Below are 23,466 nucleotides of genomic sequence, written 5' to 3'. Positions count from 1 at the left end.
GAGCTCTTTTACCTAGGCCTTGCACTTTTTAGACCCTGTTCATTCTCCTGCTACATGTTTTTAAATAATAAAACAGGAGGCCTGACCTGTCCCTCCAGGATGCAGTTCATGGCAGCACCAGTAGGTGCCCCCATATACTGCGTCGTACACTTTTCCCAAGTATATTGTCCTAATTCAAGTAGCTCCTTGGATCCAAAAGCATAAAGAGTCTTGCCAAGGTTTTGTCCCCTGGCCCCACAAAAGCTTCTGACATCCTAAAGGACTCTCTGGATGCCTGCACTATCCCGGGATGGCCTCGTTTTGGAGTGTATTCGACACTCTCTTTTCAGACAGCAGGTTTTTGAGTACTTGGAAGTGTATTAATGTGCACTATTACATTTAATACAAATTTAGTGTCTCAGTTTCCATATTGCACCAGTCGCCTTAGCTGTACTTGCAGTTACTGCCATTAAACGATCTTTGAGTGTTACCGGGCACCAGTACTTTAATAATCCTAGCTGTGTTTGCGTTTTTCTGCCTTGTTTAGTGTTCTCGGGTGCATTGTCTATTAGTTGCTTTTCAAAAAAAATTCCCACTCTCAGTTTTATATTTTTTTCATTGTTTTGATAGCACTGGTATCTCATTTGATTGACGGGCATTTCATGGAATATGACATATCATATCAGTTAAGTATAAAATTACAATGGAGTGCAATGGGCAATGGAGCGGGTGCAGGAATGAGAACAGGGCGTTCATGGGGGGTCACCCCCTTTAAGAATGGGTCATGGGGCGGGCCTCCCATGCTAATGGATTGTTGAACAGCGATATCAAACGTGATTTGACAGTCAGTACAGGATGACTATCTCTAGGTGTGTATGACAGAATCTACATCACTCACAATTGTTCTTTTTTTGGTCATCATTCTTATAAAGTACATACATGTGGATGCAATGAGTAGGTGACAGCAGCCCTTCTTTTTAAATGAAAAACACTGTGTTGCATAAAAGGGGTGACTACATCAGTGTTAATATAATTATACATTTTTTTGCATTCATAGTATAATTAAATATTATGTTTCAGGTCCCACTTGCTTCGCTCTTTAGATATTTTACTTCCTGCTTATCAGCATATTGAAAAGTTACAACATCTTCACCATACTCTTTAATGAGTTATCAGATTAAATACGATACATTGATTGCATGATCAGATTGGCACATTATTGAAAAATGTATGATCGTAGGTGGTAGCACAAACCTAAACAAAGGCAGAAGAGGACTGTACAGGGTCAAATGGGAGTATTCAGTCAACGAGCGATAGGAGAGGTATCTGGATTCTGGGAGCAGAAGGGCACTGTTACTCCATTGTGATGTAGTGTTCTTTCAAGAATTGAGTCTTTGACCCTAAATTGAGCAGCTTTGAGGTGGTCCTGATGCATAAGGTAACGTTATTGCATTTCCTGGATCCTTAGATGGAAAAGGCTCATGATCTAAAGAGCCATTGATACATCACTATCCTTGCTATAGGCAGGGAAACTATTGTCAATAGAAAATATGTTTTGTAACTACGTTCAGAATAAAATATGAATAGCTAGGAGGAGATGTGGCCTAGGGGCTCGAGCTGCTGCATTTGGAACCCCGAGGGCCGAGATTTGAATCCTGACTTCAATGCTAGACCCAACATCATGTGATTCTGAGTAAACCACTTAATCTAAGTTCCTAAATGTGTGTACTAAATTACTTGTGTAGTTCATACTTGATTAAAATGATCAACGATCATCTCCCAACCCCTCATGTAATGTACAGCGCTCCGTTGCTTCACAGCTAGGTTTGCGATATGTAGATAACCAGACATATGTATATATAATAACTAAGTTTGTTTGAAGTATAACCAGTGGCATAATTTCGTCAACATCAAAGGAATTTAACAAGCTCTCTGTCGCAGTAATAACACAGCATGGCGATACCATATGGACCTTGACCCTAAAGACAGCACATTGTAGGTTTTTGAAATCAGTGGTTATTACAAATTCAAAGCTGCAACATATCAATATATAGTGTTTTAGTAGAGGTAAAAACAACAGTGTGTATGTAAAGCGCTCAGATACCTACGGGTCAAGCTAGCGCTATATAAAACTTGTAAAATAAATAAATAAATAAATACATAAACCAGATACTATACTTAGCAGTAACTGATGTCAGGATTATAGTGGTAGCTGTGACTAAACGATAACCTCAGTATAAAATAACACTTTATGGTGATTTGAAGAGTTCACATTAGATAGTGATTTAATCAAGCACAAATGATGTAGCTGCTACGAAAATATAGAATTCCCCTTTAAAATTGAGCATTCAAATTTAAAATTTAAGCTGTCTCCATTATAGCCACTTTCTTAACTCATTTATTGCCAATTTGTTTTTAAATAGTAAAATGCCCGTATTACAAATGGGCTGGTGTTTCCATATTCCAGTGCAAACCCTTGTTTGAATTATGAATTGGGTAGTATTTACCACTTCCAATAATTAAGGAGAGCATTAAATATCTCACCCTTCATTAGATTTCAGTAGGTTAAACCTGCCAGCGTTTAACAGGGAAAAAGTGTCCGGTATTTATTAGGGGTGTGTGGAACTCTCGGAGTTACATAATAACTGAGTAAGATTCCCCAAAGTCCGCGAGCGAGTTGAATTTGGCATGTCACACTGCTCACACTGATCTTTTGCACCGGGAGCTTGTTCCGCACTGTAAAATCAGCACGAACTGCACCAAGAGGTGTGCCAGAGGGCGCTGCTTCTTCCTGCTGCTTGAGTAGATTTTCTTCTTGAGTGGCAGCTTTCTCAACGTAAATAGTTGTGACCTGCCCTGAGTGCCTGCATTGAGAAATCTAACCGGAAGGCATTCTAGTACCTGAAAATTGCACTTGGGGACGCAAATTCTCGCTCACGGTAGACAACTTAACGTTGGCGAGTCATATGCGAGAAAAAAATCTGCCACACAGTGATCGTTGGAGTTTTGTAAGCATTCCAAGCTGAAAGCCGAGTGGGCTAAACTCAGCGAACTCAATCAGCGGATCAGAATTTTGAGCCATGCAGGTATTTATCATACCATGCGGATTTTGGTTAGTAAACACCAAAATCTGCCTGTTATTTCTCAGAAACTCATTATGGGTGCTATTTATTGCACCCGCTAAATAACATACATCATGGAATAGTTATTTATCTGGTGCAATAAAAAGTATCTGGATTCTCACAAACTCAGAATCAGGGCCACATTAGTCAAATTTTATATTACATATTGTCAAGCATCAGTTGTGTTCATAAACTGGCAAAACATGTTGCTTCAAACCTTAAAGGTCATGTCAACTTTAGCATAGGAGAAACAAACAGAAAAAAGGGAAACAATGGATTATGGCGGTAGAGGACAGCTCAATGACAAGTGGTTATCTATCAAAGTGTCTACTGAAGTGTCAATTTTTCACCTACATATAACCAAGTATCTAGTGGGAGTTCGTTGTTTTACTACAGCATTGCTTGCATTTTCAGAAAAAATGATATGAGGAGGATAAGAGCAATTGTCAAGGATATTTTTGCACTCATTCCAATTGTGTATTTTTTTTAATACACATGTGAGAACCATAATTAAGCATGAGCGCAAAATCCGCTCCGATCGCGGATTTTGCGGATTTTCGGTAAATCCGCGATCCGCGAACTCTCGCGGATTTACCGAGAATCCGCAATCCGCGATCGGAGCGGATTTTGCGGTCAAAAGTTCAAGCCTGCATAATTTACGATGGCGCCGGCAAGCTGCCAGCGCCATCCTCAAATGGTTACTTAATTAGCTTCGACAGGAAGCTCTAATAGATAAGATACAGCAGGGGCTCGAGCGCCTGCTTTATTTTAACAGTTGGAGCTTCCTGTTGAAGCTAATTAAGTAACTATTGCAGGAAGGCGCTGGCAGCTTGCCGGCGCCATGGTAAATTATTTCAACGGTGCCCTAGTTGAAGCTTTAATTCAGTGACTCATTGATCGGCCCAAAAATTAATCTGCTGCTCTGATCGGTCTCTGCCCTTTTATACACACAAGAGGCATGCTCGCATGGACGCCCCGTCCGTTTGGCCCCGCTCACACACTCGAGGTGTGCATCGTCTTCCCGCCATTTACCCACTATGATGGACATTTCACTAAAGGGACCCCTGCGCACTTCGGCGCGATTGCATAGTAACACACACTTGGTCGCTGGAACTAGTTGAAGCGCAAATGCAGTGACTCATGCATCAGCCCCAAAAAAATCGTGAGCGTTGGGAGGCTGGGCAGATGTGCCTTCTTCCCAAATATACCATCGATGCTGCTCTGACCTTTTAGACACACAAGAGGCATGTGCGCTCGCGTGGAAGCCCCGTCCGTTTGGCCCCGCCCACACACTCGAGGAAGCCCCGCCCCCAATCCGCAAATCCGCTGAATCCGCTAAATAGGCGGATTTTGCGGATCCACGATCCGTGGATCCGCTAAATCCGCGAATCGTGGATCCGCAAAATCCGCCCATGCTTAACCATAATATCAATTTCTTTGCATCTGTAACTAAGGTGGAATTTAGGGGGCTGAGTCACAAAATAATTGAGAATGAAATTGAGTTTTTTTTAAATTCCTTGATTGATGTACTCTCAAAGCAGCATCCCCTTACAGAAGCATACAGATTTGATTGCCCTAAAATATGCTAATAGAAGCTTGCCTTTAACCATACCGTTTGTACGCAATGTTGTCAAGAACGTGTTAGTGAACAAATCCATGGTCATTTCCAGGAGTCTCATTATTCATGTCATTAACTAGGCTCAAGACACCTCCATGGTGATAAAATGGTTAGCAGTGTTAGATTTCCACAATCTGCTTAAAGCAATGATAATCTGTAATTAGTGATGATGATGGCTTTAGGTGCCTTCTTAGGCATAGTGTTTGGGAAATTCCGCCTATTGCATTTGGATCGGCTAAATCAAATGTGACTTGAAATCTCTAGAACTCTCCAGCAGCTGCGGCCCATGCAGGTAAGAGCAGTGGGGCAGTGGGGCCAGGTTGGGGGTGATTTGACAGACGACCACAAGGGAGAAATAAATAAATAATGAATTTTCCTTTGTCGCCGTCTGTCGAAATCCCCACCACTCCGCCCCACCGCTCTTACCTGCATGGGCCGCGGTTGCTCTCCCGGGGTTCGTCTGCATTTCGGCTTGAGGTCAAACAACTCACTAGGACCATATTATGATGGACTTTGCAGGTGTAAGCAGGAGCAGCCGGCACAATGAGGGAAAATTAAGTATTTCTTCAATTTTCACTCGTGGTCATCTGTCCAGTCGTCCCCCCCCCCCCCCCCAACCAAACCCTCCACCCATTCCTCTTACCTGCACGGGCCGCTCCTGTACGGAAATGAAAGGAATGCAGAGGAGCATCTAGAGTGAAATTTCGGGGGCGGGGGGGGGGGGTGCTACTAAAAATGTTTGGGGGGGGGTAATTCTTCCAGCAATCAGCAGAGTGAAGATGCAGGGGCTCTAAGAAAGTGTGAAAGAATAACAAAGCCTCATTAACAAATAAATGGTCTTTGAAAAACCTGTGAAGAACTCGGTGTGGCTGTATGTGTGCCCAGGAAACTGTCTCAGCCCGGGCTGACACACGACAGGGGGTGGCTGAAGCCCTTTGAGCCCAATGGGCGTTGCGCGCCTGAAGGAATGTGTTATATCATTTCTTTCAATGTGATCAGTGTCAATGGGTGTTGTGTAATTTCCGTGATAAGATAGTCATAAAAATGTGTGTGACTTTACTTCTGCTCTCCCAATGAGTTTGATAAATGGATGCTACTGTTGTTGAAGGGCATCAGGTCACTTTTCACTAGCAATATCACAACTGTGCTCAAACCCTGGGCCTAATCTGAGGTGGAATGGTGGGCATGTAAAGATGGACAGGGAGGCAGCTCGAGTAATTACCAGTGGCTGAAACTAATTAAAGCATTCCATCTAGCACTTTTTTGTATTTTCATTGTGACGTGCCATTTGGCTGTAGTTATGCATTGATCAATTAAATATTTTATCTTCCTCTATAACAGGTTTTAAATTAGACTTTGTAAAAAAGATAATACCTCTTGCATAAATGAACCAAATCCATACCTTTACAGTTGCCTGGAACTGGAAAATAAGCAAATATTTTTTTATTTTACTCCTTTTGAGAAAATGTCTCTTAATACAAATAACTTCTACATAAAAAGTACATTTGCATGCATTTTCCAATGTTTCCGCTACTTAGGAAAATATATAAACGAAGCATAACGTCACATTTTTGTTTCCTCTCACGGTAAAAAAAAAAAGTTCAATTCCACAAAAAACCTAAACCTTCTTCTATTATCTTTATTTGAGCATGAAACTTTCCATCTCTGAAGGAAACTTTTTTTTCTACAAACAGCCTATTCTTTGCTCTGCCCTCTATTTCATATGTTTTCTTCTCTTTCATTACGTATCTCTCTGCTTATCCCCCTACTCCCTTGCCCACTCTATCTACTTGTTAGTTTTTTTTCTACTTTCTATGATTTCTAGAATTTTCTAGAACGCTTTAGAATGTTATCTCATTTCCCCATCTCTCCTACCTCTTCTCATTTTTTTGTTATTTGCTTTATTTCAACTCTGCCTTCTTCCAAACTTTTTTTCAACATGTTCTTCTACCCAAGCCAACATGTACTGGGGGCATACACCAGTCTGTGCAATCCTCGGTGTTACTGTTAATCTAATTATACATTTTGTGAGGTTTTGTGTTATTTTTCGAGGGCCTTCCACAAAGTTTTTAAAGTCTACAGCAGGGCACCACCTTCTCTGTAGGGCATGCTGTGGAAAAATGTACTATAAATTAAGAAATACCTGATGTTTTTAGGTGTGATTTTGATACAATAACCATCTAACGTTTTCCTTGAGGTCTTTCGTGCATCAGTGATAGTAATACTATTCTAAATGGTGGCTTTTAAACTTGTCTCATATCTAACAGTCATATTCTGTTTTTCCAGGTGGACTACGCAATTGTTGCATCTCAAGCAGGAGCGACACTGAATAACCTCATGAGCCATGCACAGGAGCTGGTAGCCAAGCTTCGCTCTCTTCAGATCGATCTACGAGAGTTTGTATGTCTCAAGTTCTTGGTGCTTTTCAGTTTAGGTTAGTAAACCCTATAATTTTCATTTCAAATTTATTAATGTCAAACAGAGAATGCATCTAACATGCCGCGAAACAACTAAAGCAAGTGAAAGATTTTTCTTTGTTCAATCTGTTGGATAATCGTCCTATAGAATTTGCACCCTTGGAGGATATTTAGACTTGCTCATGTAGATTAAAACACCTTAAATAAAAAAAGTGAGAACGTTAGAAACTAAGGGGCATATGTACAAGCCCCTATCAGCACGGGAACATCACTTTTTGTGACATTCCTGTGGCGATAGTGGCCTTGCCTTACATACAAGGCAGCGTTAAGCCACTTACGTGCCTTAACGCTCCCTTGTACGTAAGGCACCCTTTCACGCTATGTTTAGCATGAAAAGGGCATGCAGTGGGTGTTGCGGTGGGCGTTCCCCCACAACACTCATTGTATTTCACGCTGCCCCCTATGTACTAGGGTGGCGTAATTAGGAGGCAAGGCCAAAATTAAGAGCAGGAAAATCCTGGTCTTAAGTTGGCGAAAAAGCTGGGGGAAACACAAGGCTGGACCACATTCTTGTAAATACGGTGCAGCCTTGCATTTCCAAAGTGGTGGAGCGTGTCGTTAAGCCCAGGAGGCTAACGACACGCTCCGCCACTTCTTTGTACATTATCCCCCTAAAAGTTTGAAATACAAGGAGTCAGAAGACATTTGCTTCAAAAAATTATTTTAAAAGTTCGACTAAAGCTACATGCAGGCTAAATTTAATTACAGAATGGGATGATCTATGTGGTTAAGGCTCACTGGTAGGTTCAGAGTTAGGGATGGGTATAAGAAAAGTGTATGGGTATGGGTAAGGTTTGCTCTTTCCGTTTGGAATTCAGCAAAGAGTTAAGAATGTGTAAGTAAACATTTTAGCATTAGGGTTCATGGTTATGGTTTCTATCATCAAGGCAAAAATGATGTAGCTGCAGTTAGAATTATAGCGTATGAGTAATGTTGGGAGCATGCATAGTGTTTTGGTGTGAGAGTGATGGTTGCAGTCAGTGTGAGGTTTAGGCTTAGGGTTAGAGAAATGGTTTCTCAGGTAGGAGTTGCACTTAGGAATTGTGTGTTAGAATTAAGTGAACTTTGGTACATGCACAAACCTTATACAGTAATTACTGGTAGGATTGAGGGGTTATAAGTTTGAACGTTCACACTGGGTCGCTTTAAAGCTTCTAGTTCAGGGATCCAAATGTTTACTAAGTAGAGAAGGCTTGTCATCAAACTCAGGAGGTCACTAGTGTTGTCTGTATACTCTGCATATTCCTTATGGCATAACATTCCTTAAATAAAATAGGAAATGTGTGTATCCTAAAATAAGTGCCATAAATTAATGTGTAGTGGGAGTGTCTGAAAAAAAAAAGAAAACTCTAATTGGCCCAACTGAGAAGCTTTTTGGCCAATGCTAAGAGTAGAAGTAGTTCATGAGACTGATTAGAGATTATCCCTTGGTAAGTGTCCCCTAGATAAAAATGTTAATGATTTTGACTGGAGAGATTGTACTATAGTTTGGCAAATCTCTGTTAATTTGGCATCGGTGCCAAATACTCCATTATTTAAATATCTCAAAATTCGCATATTTCGCACACCTCTAATTATTATAGGGTTAGCAGAGAACGCAAAAACTGCAGTACAAAGGATAGGACTGTCATTAGAACACAACAGAAAACCAAGCTAGTAACAGGATGTCCTTCACGTTAGTGGGCATCCTCACAGAAGGCAATCACACCCAAGGCTTGCCTCTTCTTGAGACTGCTAATGAGCCATTTCAACCGCTTCCCCTTGCATTGTGTTTCAATTGTAGCTACTCAGGCACGTAAACACAGTGATGTAGCTAGACACTTTGCTGCTTGTGGTGGTCCCTGCCTTTGGAGCCCCACAGAGGGTGCATGTAAGGAGCGGGAGGAGGAGGCTGCTGCCCCCAAAACTTTTGCCGCTTGGGGTGGATACCCCCTCGCTATGCCACTGTGTGAACATTTCATAATAGACAAAGCCTTGGTTTACCCATAATGCCTGTATCTGTAGCACTCACCTGCTCATGGTGGAGATTTATGAATTGCTTCATAATAGCCCAGGGCTCCAGGTATAAGTGGGGTGAAACTTGCGTCTTCACTAAGTTGCATGCCTGGCCTTGGCCTGTTTTTCACCTTTGTTCGTGTCAGTGGGTAATTAGTAAAAACATAAGTGCTGGGGTTCTCTTCAGAAGGTAGGTTGCACCAGCCTATTTCTCCTGTTAGCGTCACCCAAAACAGAACTAACTACTAACCATGAAATTGGGGAGAGGGTGTGGCATAATGGCCGGAGCTGCCGCCTTTCAAACTAGGGAACCAGGTTTGAGCCTCATTGTTGCTCAACATTTTGTGATTTTGGGCAAATCACTTAATCTCCCCATAAATGAATTGTGTCCTTAACTGGTGTTTAAGTGCTGGTGCTGAGCCCTGGAAACCACCAGCTCAAATTAAGCACTGCTATGTGTGCTAAATCTCTGTGTTGTCCAAATTTTACATTCATGCAATTAGAGAAATAGTGTTGCTTTACAAATATCTTTGATTGCGTGTTTTCTGCTCATTGAAAATAGCTGCATTTACACCCTTTGAAACTGGGGAATACTAGCGCACTTACCCACATTTCTTAAGACACTCATGCCCAATTCATTCAGCTGTGAGTCTCCATAGCACATCTAACATTGCACCTCCTAGTGTCATGCCTTCATAAAGAGTGTAACCACCAGCTTCACATGCATCACTCTTAAATGTCTGGGTCTTGGAATAAACTCAAAGACTGTGTCTTAGTACCTTTTTGGGTCAGCCAGGGCAGCGCATGCGCTGCTCTGCGAGGCATGCTCTATTCAGGTATGGACTTGAAGCTTCGCCCACTCTCCATCCACACTTTTCATTGGCTTGTGTCATGTCCACTGTAAACTGTGGATGTTCATTAGTCAGTAGGCCAGTAGTCCCTCCTTAGTACCGCCTTGTCTCATTTTGTAACCTCTCATGGCGACACCCCCTGTTACATGTGTTGTTACTCAGTAGGCTTTAATTACAGCCTCCAAGCACTATTTTCTCAAATACCTTTGTCCTGCCTACACGTTCTCTTCTAATGCTTTTTTAAAAACTTTTATAGCATGTGCGCCGAACGCATTTATAATGCAATAGGTCTCACATTTGTAAGAGTTTAAGCTATTGGCATTGTAAATGACAATACCTTTTATTTCTCTGTTGTACAAACAACACATAAATAAAAGGCATTGTCATTAAAATGTCACTAGCTCAAAGTCTCATAAATGCGAGACCTATTGCATTGCAAATCCTTGTTATTATAATTGTAAGCCACCATTACAGATAGAGACTGTCTGTGTCTTGCTGTTACCAGTTCAGTACCTTTGAACAGTGATCAGTGGTAGTATGCCAAGTTTACTGGAGCGCAGGAATGTGCAGAGATGGGGAAAGGAGTTATGAAGGTCCTGATCCACATAGGAAAAGAACAGGCGTCGGACGCTTACGTGCAACACCCAGGCACCAGAAAGAGTGTCACCGGCCAAGGATGTACTACTGGTCTTTATGCTCCCTTGGGTACAAGACAGGGCGTTGTTTCTGTCTCTTTTGGGGGAGACATTGTGAAGCAGGAAGAGACTAACAAAGAATTGCCCCTTGCATCTATCTTCCTTTTCTTCTTGCAACTTGAGGGGATGGATGTACAAACAGGGTATTTTTTTACATTTCAGAATGTCTCATTGAAACTATTTTGAGAGAAAAACAAAAAGCAAAATAGCATCTTAATCACAGGATTGGTAAACACATAAGAAGTACATACGACGTTCAAATTTGAAATTTGCATTTTGGCATAATATTGAGATATGACATATCTGTATGGAAATACAGTGTGCAAATAAAATGACCATGTAACGACGTGGTCTAAAGAATAAAAAAGATAATGAACCAGGAATGTACGAACAGACACCAATCTGAAAGATATTCGAAGCTGAGACTGTATATAGGCCCAGAGAGCTACAAAAGATACACAAAAAACTGAGCAACTCGTGATGAAGGGAGAAAGCTAAGAGAGAATAGATGAGCTAAAAAAAAGATAGTCATGTGAACCTAGCACCAAGTGCATGTACAAACTGGTTTTACGTGGCAAACCGTGTGATTTGGCAAATCAGACGCTGTGAATGCAAAATCCAAAATCGCAATATATCAGTGTCTTTCTAACTCACACAGTACACTTTGTGGCCCACTGTGATTAGTTGACATTAATTAGGAGGACAAAAAAGATGAAGACATTCTGTGAATGTCAGTGCAGGAGTGAATGTCTTTTCCTCCTGACAGCCCTCCATCCCTGCTCTCGCCACTCATTTGTGGGAATCACAATTGTAGTTATTCTCCTGTATAGCTGATGTTCCTTGTTTGAGGAGCATTCTCTTAATAAATATTTTAGGTGCTCGTGTTGCTGTTTTCACGATCATTTCTGGGCACAGCTCTTAGGCGTTGTGCCATATAAACTAAAATATTAAGAAGTACATAATGTGAAAAAAAGACAGAGAAGGAAAGAGTTTGAGACAGAAAGAAGAAGGGAGACAGGGGGAGGCAGAAGAAGAGAGCAAAAGTGAGAGAGACATAAAAAACAGAAGGTAAGGAGATAGTGTGCTACAGATGTATGTTTGAAAAATCACATGGCTTAAGCTTTGTGAAAATTCAAAATGTCAAAAAATGTAACTCTGCTCAAAAGTATCACTAAGAATAATTACATTTAGGACAACCAATGATTCCATAAAACAATATAGGAAGAAAAACAAAAAGCACTTTATTCCCCTTAAAATAAAAATGTGCTTCCTGCAGCATTATTGGCTAGAAGTCTTTAGCAGATGATGGCTAGCCCCTTGCTGTGTTGGAATTTCCCTGGTCACCCTCTGACACTCCTCTAGGTGCGCTCCTTTTTCTAACCCTCCTCAAAATATGGGTGCATGACATATATATTCGTAATGTATTTCAAATACACGAGTCTCACATACATTATGTTTTGTGAATCGCTTGTGATACGGGTTCTATTCCCAAATGGCCTCAACATACAGAGCGTCGGACACTGAGTGGTGTCAGATGGGGCACAAGGTGGAAGTGTGGTTGTGGTTTTAAGTGAATGTTGTCTCTTGACGCCATGCCTGGGGGCCTGGACGCTGCTGTGCTGACAGAAACCCCGCAGCTGCTGATGCTTGTTTCATCAGCTGTTAGAGCACATCCAGCCTTGTTATAATCCCTCATAGTCACTCAGTAAACCGATAGTGAAAACACTGGGTCTGCCACTTCCTAAACAAACAGCATGTCCTAGAAAACACTGCCACGTGACCGGGAATCCAGCCTTTGCAAAGGGCCCGGCCCTGCAAATGACGTAGCAGGTAGTAGATTATATGACATGGGCAGCAGATCGATAATTGTGCGGAAAACACCATGCATGCAAAATTACGGCATTCGGGCTGTGCTTGTGTTTATACGCTAAACCCCACACGTGCAAAAGGTCAGACGTAAAATCAAGTAGAAAAACAGCTCTTGTCTCAACACAAGCACCGCTGCGGAAGCCCTTGCAAAAAGGTATCTCACCGCAGAATCCAAGTTTAAGCTGAAGTTGTGTGGATGCAAATGTCTATCTGGAGCACCACGTATTTGGCCTCAGTGAAGTGAAGCCTCTTTGAGGATGGCTTGTTTTTGGACCACTTAGTGTGAACTGTATTTTACTTCGTAAAAGTTGCCATCATTAGAACACTTTAAACGTAGGCAACACTTTAAAAAGATTTTCTCCGAGGAGTCTAGCCCGTAAAAGGTGAAAATATGTGCTCTAGGGCAAGCTTTTACACATTGCTTTACAATCCCCACTTTGTCAAGAAAAATTATCTCCCTCTTGCTCACTAACTCGCTCCCTCTAACGTACCTTTGTTTTTTTTTTCTCAGTTGTAGTTCCTCCTCTCTTTTTGTTTTGCAGCCCCTTCTGTCCCTTTCTCTCTCTCTGTATTGTTCTGTTTCGCTCCCTTTTTCTTTATCATTCTTCAAATCCTCTCTCTGTCTCTCCACGCTCTAGTTTCCTCCTTTTTCTCTCTTTGTTGCCATCTCTCGCCCTCTTTTCCTTTTTTTGACATCTATCTCTTTCCTTATCTATCTGCTCCACTTCTACCGCTTTTATTTTCTCTCCTCCCACTTTCTTCCTCCCTCTGTCCCTAGTTCTCTTTCTAGTTTCCCCTTTTCCGTTTTCCTCTTTATCTAGACCTCTCTTTCTTTATTATTCTTCTTTCTCTCTTTACCTCTCCCCACTCTTTTCCTTTTGTCCTCACTTGTCCCTTTCAAATGTCTTTTTTTTCCTCTTGGTCTATACCTCTTCTCTCACTTTCATTATCCTTCTTCCTCTTTTAGTTTCTCTCTCTCTCTTCCTCACCATACTACTGTCTTTCTCCATCAATCGATCGTTGTCTCTATTTTTCCCTCGTTTTCTATCCGTAGCACTACTTCTACTCTTTTCTGCTCTCCCTCTTTTCCCCCTACCTCTTTCGCTGCTGTCTCTCGGCCTCTCCCCAATCTTTTGCCCTTGTCCCTTCAGTTTCTAAAGCTCCCGTTTTTTTTCTCCATTTTTCTCTTTCGGTATCACTTGTATTATTTTGTTCTTTCTGTCCCTCTTTCTTTCTATTTCTTTAACTTATCCTTCGCATTAGTTCCTTCTTTTTCTCTATCTCTCCTTCACACGTTCTTCATGTATCACTATCTCTTGCTCTATCTTTCTGCTTCTGCTTTGTATCCTTCTTCCACTCTCTCCTTTTACTTTCACTATCTCTCGTTTATCTTCTCGCGCTACCACCACTCCCTCACACCTCACGCTGGATGTGCGGCTACGGGCGCACTCGCTGTACATTTCTAAATTTTCTATCACCTCTATGGCTTCCCTCTGATGACGTCTTTTCATTCGCCTATCCTTATTGCTCTTGTTCGGTGTATCTGATCACTGCCCAGATGACGGATGCCAGAACCACCGGGACAGGTGACGCTGGCGGGAAGAGTTAGCTATCACCTGACCCCCGAGCTCCGTGCCTCGTCCGTCTGTCTAACACAATGGCAGAGCGGGCCGGGAGTGACGGCTCCTGCCTCCTTATCAATGGCACCCTGTCGATGGATGTACTTCATTTCAGAAATTGAAGGCTCTGTCAATGGGCAAATAATTGCCAAGCCAATATCGATCCCACAACTCACTTAACGAGAGACAGCGGAGGCCAGCGGAGGCCAGCGGGGATGGCAAACGTCTTCATCCATGTAGGGCAAACAAGGGGCTTTTGCGTAAGCAAACTGGAGGAAACCTCGAATTCAGTCGCACCGCAAAGTAAGCGGGGACCACTCTAGTCTGGGCGCCCTGCTGGGTGGGTGTATTAACAGCAACTAAGATTTCACCTTCAGGCAGAATGGGTGAAGTTGCGTGACCTGAAGTCACTTCACCCGAAGGTGGTACCTTCCATTTTGCGCCCCCATTACAATTGGTACTTACTTGCTGCTTCTAGAGACAAAATAAGGAATATAGCGCCCCCTGCTGCTGGCACCCTACAATGTGGCCTACAATTACCATTCTAGAGAACAGGCCCTGATTGACAGCTGCATTAAAGGACTGAAGTTGGCGGGTTGTGGGGACGAATCACGAAGGCACTGCTTCAGTATAGGGGCGTGCAACGCTAAGGTTTGTTTTTGTTTGTATTTTTTAAACTAAAAACCGTCATGAAGTTCAAAGGACATCTTTGCTCACTTCATGAAGTTGAAAAGCTTTGTGCTTGCCCATATGTGCATGAGGAATTATGCTTTTTTGGAACATTCAGTGATACTAACGAAAAACTTGCTGAGACGAACTTTAGATATATTTCCCACTGTGCATAGAAAGGCTCTGCAAAAAAGTTAACTTGCAGAGAAAACGCCCGTGTGCACTGTATCTTTGCACAGTTTGATGAGAGTAAAGATTATATTGCACTGTACAGAAAACATTATCGTGCGATGCATAAAAAACTGCATGTCCGAAAGCAAACGTAAACTAGGACATTTCACAAACTTCGTGAAATGGAACCATTGCAAACGTCAGGCAAAAAACGTATTAACGTCTCTTTCAAATTGCACAAATCTGGTTGATTACACGCCTATAATAGATTATAACTTTTAGGCCATGTTTATGCATTTCACAGGATGAGGAGGCCCTAATAAACAGGAGCATGTATGGTACTCCCAGACAATAGTGCCTTACACCTATGTTTCTAATAATATGTGTATGCAATGTAGTCATCACACACATCAAGCATTTCCTGAGTTAAGACAATCCATTTCCATCATATTTTAAGTAAATTATTGTTTAGAAATACATATTCCAAACAAGCTTTCCCTTCAAATTCACATATCTTGAGCGAAGCAGCTGGTGCACTATTCGTCACTTTTGCAAAATGTATGGCAGGTTCCCTGAACATTAGGTGACCACTCTAGTGAAAGTTAGGTGCATAGAAAACTGTAGGACAAAACTTCCCCTAAGCTTTATTAATACTATAGAAATGAGTATGTTGTGGGCAGGCACAACATTTGCATCAAACCCCTTTGCCAATCCTGATTCCCCCTAGTGGGGGCCACCAACTTCATCGATTATGCATGCCTAAGGTTCACAAGTTTGACGTTCATTGGTCATTAGTGAAACACATTTATGTGGGTAGATTTCAGCTACAGATAATTCTAAGTCACATGCAGTTAAGATGTGCATGCTGCAACTTTGAATTTATAACAAGCTAAGCAGATCCACTTACTTTTCCAGGAGTAATAATGCGTGATTTTTTTAGTACAAGTATTGAGGAGCACCAATTCATATGATAATGATTGGGTCATTATTGTTTGTTTAAAGAAAAACACAAACACTGCAAAAGATAGTGAGGAAATATAACTTCCTAGCAGAGATAGTGTAACTGATCACCTAGATCTTCCATCAGGGAAACCCTTCACAGAGGAACATATCCCATAGACAAATCACAAAAAATGGCCCAATCCATTAATATGCTGGAGTTAGAACTCTGGATGTTTTACTGCTCCTGTCAAGAGAGGAGTCTTTTCCCAGCGTGCCCTTGCTTCATCCACGTCTGGGCAAAGCTAGACAAAATATGCCCAGTAGGAAATTGTACTTATGAGGAAAAAGTAAAAGTAGGTGAAGTTACACTGAAATCTGCTGATCCATATATAAAATGAAAATGTATAGCTGTATTTATGATATTTTTTAACACAATCGATTAGCATTCAGATCAGGCAGCTGTTTGATTTTCACACTTCAGTGACCAGGCTGGACCAAAGGACGATACATAAACCTTATGCGCGTGTTAATTAAACGAGAAGTAACGGGTGTCATTTCTGGAGCGAGTAGAGCGAGTGGAGCTGGTTAGCCGTGTCTTCATATAACTCAATTTACGTTGTGTGTTTAAACTTAATCAATATCAATTTACATCAGATGAAGGGAAAATGTAATTTCATGAGCGGTGTGTAGTAGCTTGGAACAACATCGATCTGAGAACACTGTGTAGCACTGTGAGACAAATGCGCTTATTTGAAGATATCCGTTCCTCATTTGATCCTGCAGACTTACGTTCATAGTAAAGACAATGTTTTTTATATATGAAGTGTATGTATTGAGCAGCTTCATATGTTTTTTTGTTGTTGTACTGCGCTCATCCTACCTTGTTGTTCCTTCACAGAACTTTACAAGATAAAGTATGGAGGGGTCTAAGGGGTAGGAGCGAATTGGTTAGATAGAACTTCTGAAGATGATGGGGCTGTTTGACCTGTGAAGAAATGATGTTTCCTCTCCTCTTTCATGCACAAGGACACAACGTTGCTGGTCCTGTTTGATGAGTGAGGAAACAATTTGAGGCGCAGTTGTTAGTGGTTGAAGGAGTATGTGTGCCAGTACAACCGTGCGTAAGTAGGGCTGGACCAATGGGCAAGAAAGTGGACTTGATTGTAAGCAACCAGAACCAGAAAGGTGGTGAAACCTATCCAAAATGCCAGAAAGTCATGTTTGAGTACTTCATTTAGGCGGGTGAGCAGGTGGATTGCAGGTTCTTGGAGGTTGATCCCAACATCTGTTCAGCCGATATGTCTACAAACTCCTGTTAGGGTAGGTTGCTGAGCCTCCACGCCGAACTTAGTGGAAAAAATACAAATGCTTATTGGGAGCACCCATTAGGCCTTCAAGGCTAGGGTATGTGGTCTGACTATTGCGTGTGCTGTATAATCCGGGCCCCTCGTGGTTTTTATGTGGTTTCAGATTGTTGGCTAGTGTAAATTGCATTTCAGGAGCTCAGTTTTGAATTTGCAACTTTAATGACAGAGAGTTGTCCACGTCCATAATGATCAAATTCACTTACGGGATAAAAAAAACAGCTCAGAGGCAACACAAATATCAAGTTTTTCACTTTCTGGGAGCGCTAGGCGGCGTCTCATGGATGCCAACCAGTTAAAAGAAAAGCACCCTGGATCGATGGGATCAATCAGTAGGTCACAATAGTAGGATCATTCTGGCAGCTACATCAGGCAGTGATCATGCTGATGTCAATCACCAAGGCCCTGGAGAACCATTAAACTATTGAAGTCTGGAACTCTGCAGCACAAGTGCTCCTTGGACTCTTCTGCGCAGGTCACTCAGTTGTGAAGGTCTTTAAATTGGAATGTTCCTCCTTTTTCCAGTAATTTGGCACCACCACTAGGTGGGCCATTAAGTATGATGCCTTTGCTCACCTTTTGGAAGTCCCAGTTCTGCCCTTGTTACACAGTGATCTGAAGCACCCACATTAGTGTAAGAAGTATAGATGTTAAGAAGTTATTAGGTGTGATGCCAAGTTGATTATTTGATTGTTATGATTTGACAGCCAATAACATATTCAGATATGGGCGTATAAGGCTGTGATAAAAGTGATGAATTTTGTTGGCAAGCATGACAGAGAACAAAGTTTGAAAAGCTTATCACCTGGTAAAACCATTTAATTGCAGTCATGATTGCCAAATGAAGCTCATAAAGTTTATTTTCCCACGGCTCCATCAACATGCATCAGACCCAACTGACGCAAACAAGGGAAAATGATACTAAGTGTGACTGGTATAGAACTTTCGATTTGAACCAAAACTTTTTGTCCTCCTTTTCGGATGAATAGTGTGCACACCGGTCATTAGTGATAGGACATTTGCAGCCAGAATGAGTGAAGATATATCCTTTACAGCGATTACCAGGGGCAGCCAATACCTCACTTATTCTTTACATTTATTGCACATTTATAACACCTTTTATGTTTATGAAGCTATGAGTTATATTTGTTGCCTACGTTTTATTATTATATATTGTGTTTTTCTAAAATATAAGCTCCTAAAAGATGTTTTATTTTCCTTAGTCAATTATTGATCATATTGTAGTGGATACATCCCAATAAGATGTCTGAACAGTACATTTAAAGCAAATTAAGAATAAAAAGTAACTTATTTGCAAATGAGAACAGAAATACCATAAAAAAGTCAAGTAAAATCGAAAGTGAAAGAACGTCAGAAGAAATTACGAAAATGCAAAGATCCTACAAAGACATTAGGCTAAAAGAAAAAACGAAATAAAAAAAGTTTTGGCATTTTTCTGAAAAATCCAATAGTTCGGGCAGACAAGTGAGCTACGACAACATTGATTTCAGAATCAAGGACAATAGAATGTATGCGGAAATAAGTAGCTCTTACAATTAGAGTTACTATGTAGCAGTAGTTGAGAGTCAGGGCAAAAAAGGTGGCAGTCAAAGTAAGAAAGCAGCAGTCTTATCTTCTCAGAGCCAGGCAGTTAGGAAAAATTGAAAATAGGCAATCTAAAAGTCTGAAAAACAAATAGGCATGGGTAGAATTTCAATTACGCCTTTGTAATCAGAGTCATTCTGTTAATGTAGTTTTGCTTTGACTCGGAATTGCTGATAATAATGCGATTATGTTCACTTGCGTAATTAAGTGTAATTTGGGTTAAAACTCCTACCGCAAGAACACATTTAGCAAGCACGAGTGTCTGCTTGTGCTGCTATTTATGTTCTGTTTCATATAGAGCTCTTTTGTAGTGCAAAATGCATCCTCGCATCAGTTTTGGACGTGAGGATGCATTTTACAATAAGAAATTAGCGCTAAATGCCAGGAGTCGGTTGGGATGCACATCCTACCCCAAGTGTTCATTTGGTGAGTACGGGTGGCTTCTTGTTCTCGCTTTTCATGTTCTGTTGCATTTAGCATTATTTATTAGTACAAACGCATCGCCATGTCCATTTTAAACACAAGGGGACATTTTCGCGATAACAAAATATAACTAATTGCGGAATAACTTTTCTTGTGTAATTTTACCTAGTCTCGTAGAATTTTTGGTAATTCCATGGGATTACACTACATGGAATTACATGAGTTACACCCATCCCTAAAAACAAACTACAAGGCACCCTGCACAAACAACAATAACATACTTAATATCATTATTTCCAGTAACTAAACTTAATGATCTGGTCTGTGTGTGACACAGAGGAGAGCTACAAGATCAGAAAATGTTCTCTCATATATGGAGGGTGAATACTTTTCTCTTGGAAAATTCATGCTTATTGGATTTTATCTTATTGGTTTTTCCTGTCAACCAATCTTTAGTGAAAACATTTTTTTCATTTGGAAAATTTGAAAAAGTCTAGCGGACAAAACGTGTTGGTTCTGTGTTCAAATATCTGATTTGGAGAAATTAACCGGAGGGATTTTAAAACTAAGCTATTTGATAACCTGGTCATTATGAATGATTCATGGGGCCCAATTCACAAAGTAATCTGAAAAAGAATGGGAACGAGCCCGGCCTCTGCTTTGATGTCATTTTCCAATTTTCTGGAATAAACAAACATTCCAAGGAGTACTTTTGTAAACTGTGCCAGGCACAGATTTCCAATAAAACCTACAAGAACATCATGTGACATTTATAGTAGGATCTAATTCCTAGAAAGGGAGTTATGCCCCGCTCTCAGCTGAAGTAAAATTCTTACCTTTTCCAGAGTAGCTAGGGCAGTGAGAAAAGTTTATTAATGTTCATAAACTTTCTAAGATAAGCACTCCCCAGAATGCTTATTTTACCAGCGTTTGAGTGAGATTTACAGTTGCAAGAGATCACCACAATCGTGCAGAGATCTATGCACACATAAATGGGTTTACAGTTGTAATCATTTCTCTAAGGAATCGCTTTGTGAATTCCCGGCAGGTGTAAAAAAGTTAAATGTTGTCCTGAACTTATATTTAGGGCCGAATTTACCCTTGTGAATAGTACTCCATCCTGTTCAGGACATGGACCATGATCTTTTTTTAATTAATTCTAATTTATAGAGTTCCTCCTACATTGGTATTCTAATGAATATCCTCTACCCACAGGCATCAGGTTAGCTATAGGAAGTGCCTATAAGTATTAACAATTGACGGCCATACTACCATGTCAAGTGGACTTGAGTCCGCCCGAAACCGTTTTGATGTGTAAACCAACCGAACATAGCTCAGCAGTTCCGCACACCGTACTATGATGCGACTACACGTGGTGCAGTCACATACTCCCATTTCTCTATGGGAGCTTGTGCTTGGGGCGGTTTCCGCCCGCAGCACAAGCAATGGGAGTTTGAGCAAATCTCTGCACTGTGTGACAGGCACCTCTTGTGCCTGCCACACGGTGCAGGGATTTACAGGTCGACGCCATAGGTGCCCCCCGCCCAAAACTTTTTTTTAATGTTAAATGTTGTGTTGTTTGTTTTGTTTATGATTTTGTCTTTTGAAATTTAAGCTTTGCGTCACATTATTTGCTTGTTCTTCAAATTGTGCTTTTTTGAAATGTCTGATAAAAAAACCTTATCATAAAGCGAGGATTACATTGATCAGTTACAACTTGCCTTGGGCGGTGGTAACTTCTTAGGCATTAGCACTCCTAGTATTGATTTAACACTCAATGAAAAAGTCTCAAAGTTGGAACGTCTAGAAAAGTAGTTGATTCTGACAAGGTTACATGGCTACATGTTAGCTAAATACCTTCAGTCTAATGTCATCCCGGTAGGGCTCCAAGTAAGAAACGAGCCTGACATTTTCCTAGACAATGCGAAATTCAAAGAGAATTGCAGCTTTGTCTCAAATATTTGTTTCAGGCACTGGATGGTGCTTGGAATAAAGACAGCATTGGAGGAAGTCCAACGCCTGATGAAGGAAATTGCAGACCTAAGAAAAGAGATAATCGAAGATAAGGCACTAACTAACTCCAAAGAGGCATTAGAGAGACTATTCAAGAGTTTGACTTATACATACAGTCTTTCAAACTAGACAAATTGGCGAAAGACGTCAAATTCTATGACAAAAAGGTAACTTATCCATACCTAGAGGAAGAACACTACACCAAAGAATCACAGGGTACATTCTCCAGCAGAGGGAGGAGTGGATTTAGGAAATACACAACTTTTTCTGGTTCCTGACTGAGCAGCGGGTCTGAACGTGACACAGAAAGAGCAGGACCTAGCAACACCACTCCTAACATAGGGAACACTTACCCAGAGCAGCCTCCTTTTTTAACAGAGGGACCATGGTGGGAACATTGTGGACGAGGACGCCCCTGGGGCAGATCCAGGGGGATGAGAGAATTGACTTGGACCAGGGGAGGAACAGGGAGAGGCAGACAGAGGAAGACCACACATTTCCAACAGGACAGCCACAGGGAAATACAGACCCGGCGGCAGCACTACAGGTGGTGATACACACATCAGAGAACCCAGTAGTCAATCTATCTAACTACACTCTGACCCCGGATGAACAAAAAATCTTAGAAAAGGGCCTGTTCTTTGTCCCTACAGCCATGCCCAACCAATTCAACCTCAAGGTGGAACTCCACCATTTTTTTTTTTTAAAAATCAGTCTCAAACATTACTTCCATCAGATTCCCACACAGCCCACTTTCTCAGCCAGTGGGTTAAGACCTCCCTCCAAATTCAACCCGCCTACTCACATGATGGCACATAAAATCTTGGCCTATGAGCAGATAGTCACACCTGACCTTAACCAGATCTTGGGACATGGAAACATGTGAACTTTAACACTACCAAGCCTGAACGACTAGCCCTGGAAACCCTCAAGAGTAACAGAGACATAGTTATTAAGCCCGCCGACAAGGGCGGGGCTATAGTTATACAAAATACGGAGGATTACAAACAGAAAATTCTGTCACAGTTGGGTGTGGAGGGACAATATTTGAGACTCAAAAGAGACCCAACAGAGGAGATTAGCAAGAGCATCAAGCAAATCACGCTCAGAGCCCTAGAGAGTGTTTTTTTTAACAAACATGAGTATGATTATCTCAATAACAGATACCCTAGAACACCGACCATATACACGCTTCCAAAAATACACAAGCGGATGCAGGACCCACCGGGTAGACCCATCATCTCGGGGTGTGGGTCACTGATTGAACCAATATGTAAGTACATAGACGTGTTTCTCAGGCCTATCGCAGAGAACACATGTACGTACCTGAGGGATACTATGCACACTATTCAACTGGTAGATGAACGAACACACAATAGGAACACCAGCTTACTTGCAACAATGGATATAACAGCGCTGTATACCAACATCCCCCAAGACCAAGCGCTCACATGCATGAGTGCCGTTTTGGACAAACGACCTAGACCACATCTGGTACCCACCGAATTTCTGATAGAGCTCCTTGGGATTGCAATGACCAAGAATTTCTTTTGTTTCCAGTGCACATACTACTTACAAACTAAAGGCGTGGCCATGGGGGCTAGCTTTGCCTCCAATCTAGCCATCATATTCATGAATGAATTCAAACAAATACATGTCTTGAATGAGGCCAACCCTTATAAAGATTGCATAGATTTGTGGCATCGCTACATAGACGACGTGTTGATCATATTGAAGGGTAATGGGGACCAGCTACAAGCTTTTCACAACTGGCTTAATACTAGGTCCAGTGATATTCAGTTCACCCTAGAGTTTGATGAATCATCTATAAACTTCTTGAACATAACCATAATTGCGGAACAGGATCACTTATACACTAGCCTGTACAGAAAAACCAGCGACCGCAACACCCTACTCAGGTACTCTCCCTTTTGGTCAGTTCCTAAGGTTGCGGAGGAACTGTTCTAGAAAATAAGATTTTTTCCAGGAATCGGCTGACCTACTGACTCGCCTGCAAGAGAGGGGTTACCCCATTAGGCTACTGAAAAGGGCAC

The 23,466-nt window shown here is 41.5% G+C and overlaps 1 protein-coding gene across 4 annotated transcripts in view; it reads left to right on the top strand.

Moving 5' to 3' along the window:
• Window positions 1–23,466, top strand: part of NR5A2 (nuclear receptor subfamily 5 group A member 2) — a 354,769-nt gene that overhangs the window by 282,481 nt on the left and 48,822 nt on the right. For all 4 annotated transcript variants that reach the window (XR_013594278.1, XM_078641017.1, XM_078641008.1 and 1 more), the window contains one exon: window positions 7,006–7,153. Coding sequence is in view for 3 of the 4 variants with exons in the window: in XM_078641017.1 (XP_078497143.1) it covers window positions 7,006–7,153 (148 nt within the window). In the remaining variant the exon portion in view is untranslated. The remainder of the gene's footprint in view (window positions 1–7,005; window positions 7,154–23,466) is intronic.

The sequence above is a fragment of the Lissotriton helveticus genome, chromosome 1_1 (assembly GCF_964261635.1).
Source record: "Lissotriton helveticus chromosome 1_1, aLisHel1.1, whole genome shotgun sequence".
In the NCBI taxonomy this organism is placed as follows: Eukaryota; Metazoa; Chordata; class Amphibia; order Caudata; family Salamandridae; genus Lissotriton; species Lissotriton helveticus.
Note: the sequence above shows the minus strand (reverse complement) of the source record. Positions and strands in the feature narration are given on the sequence as shown.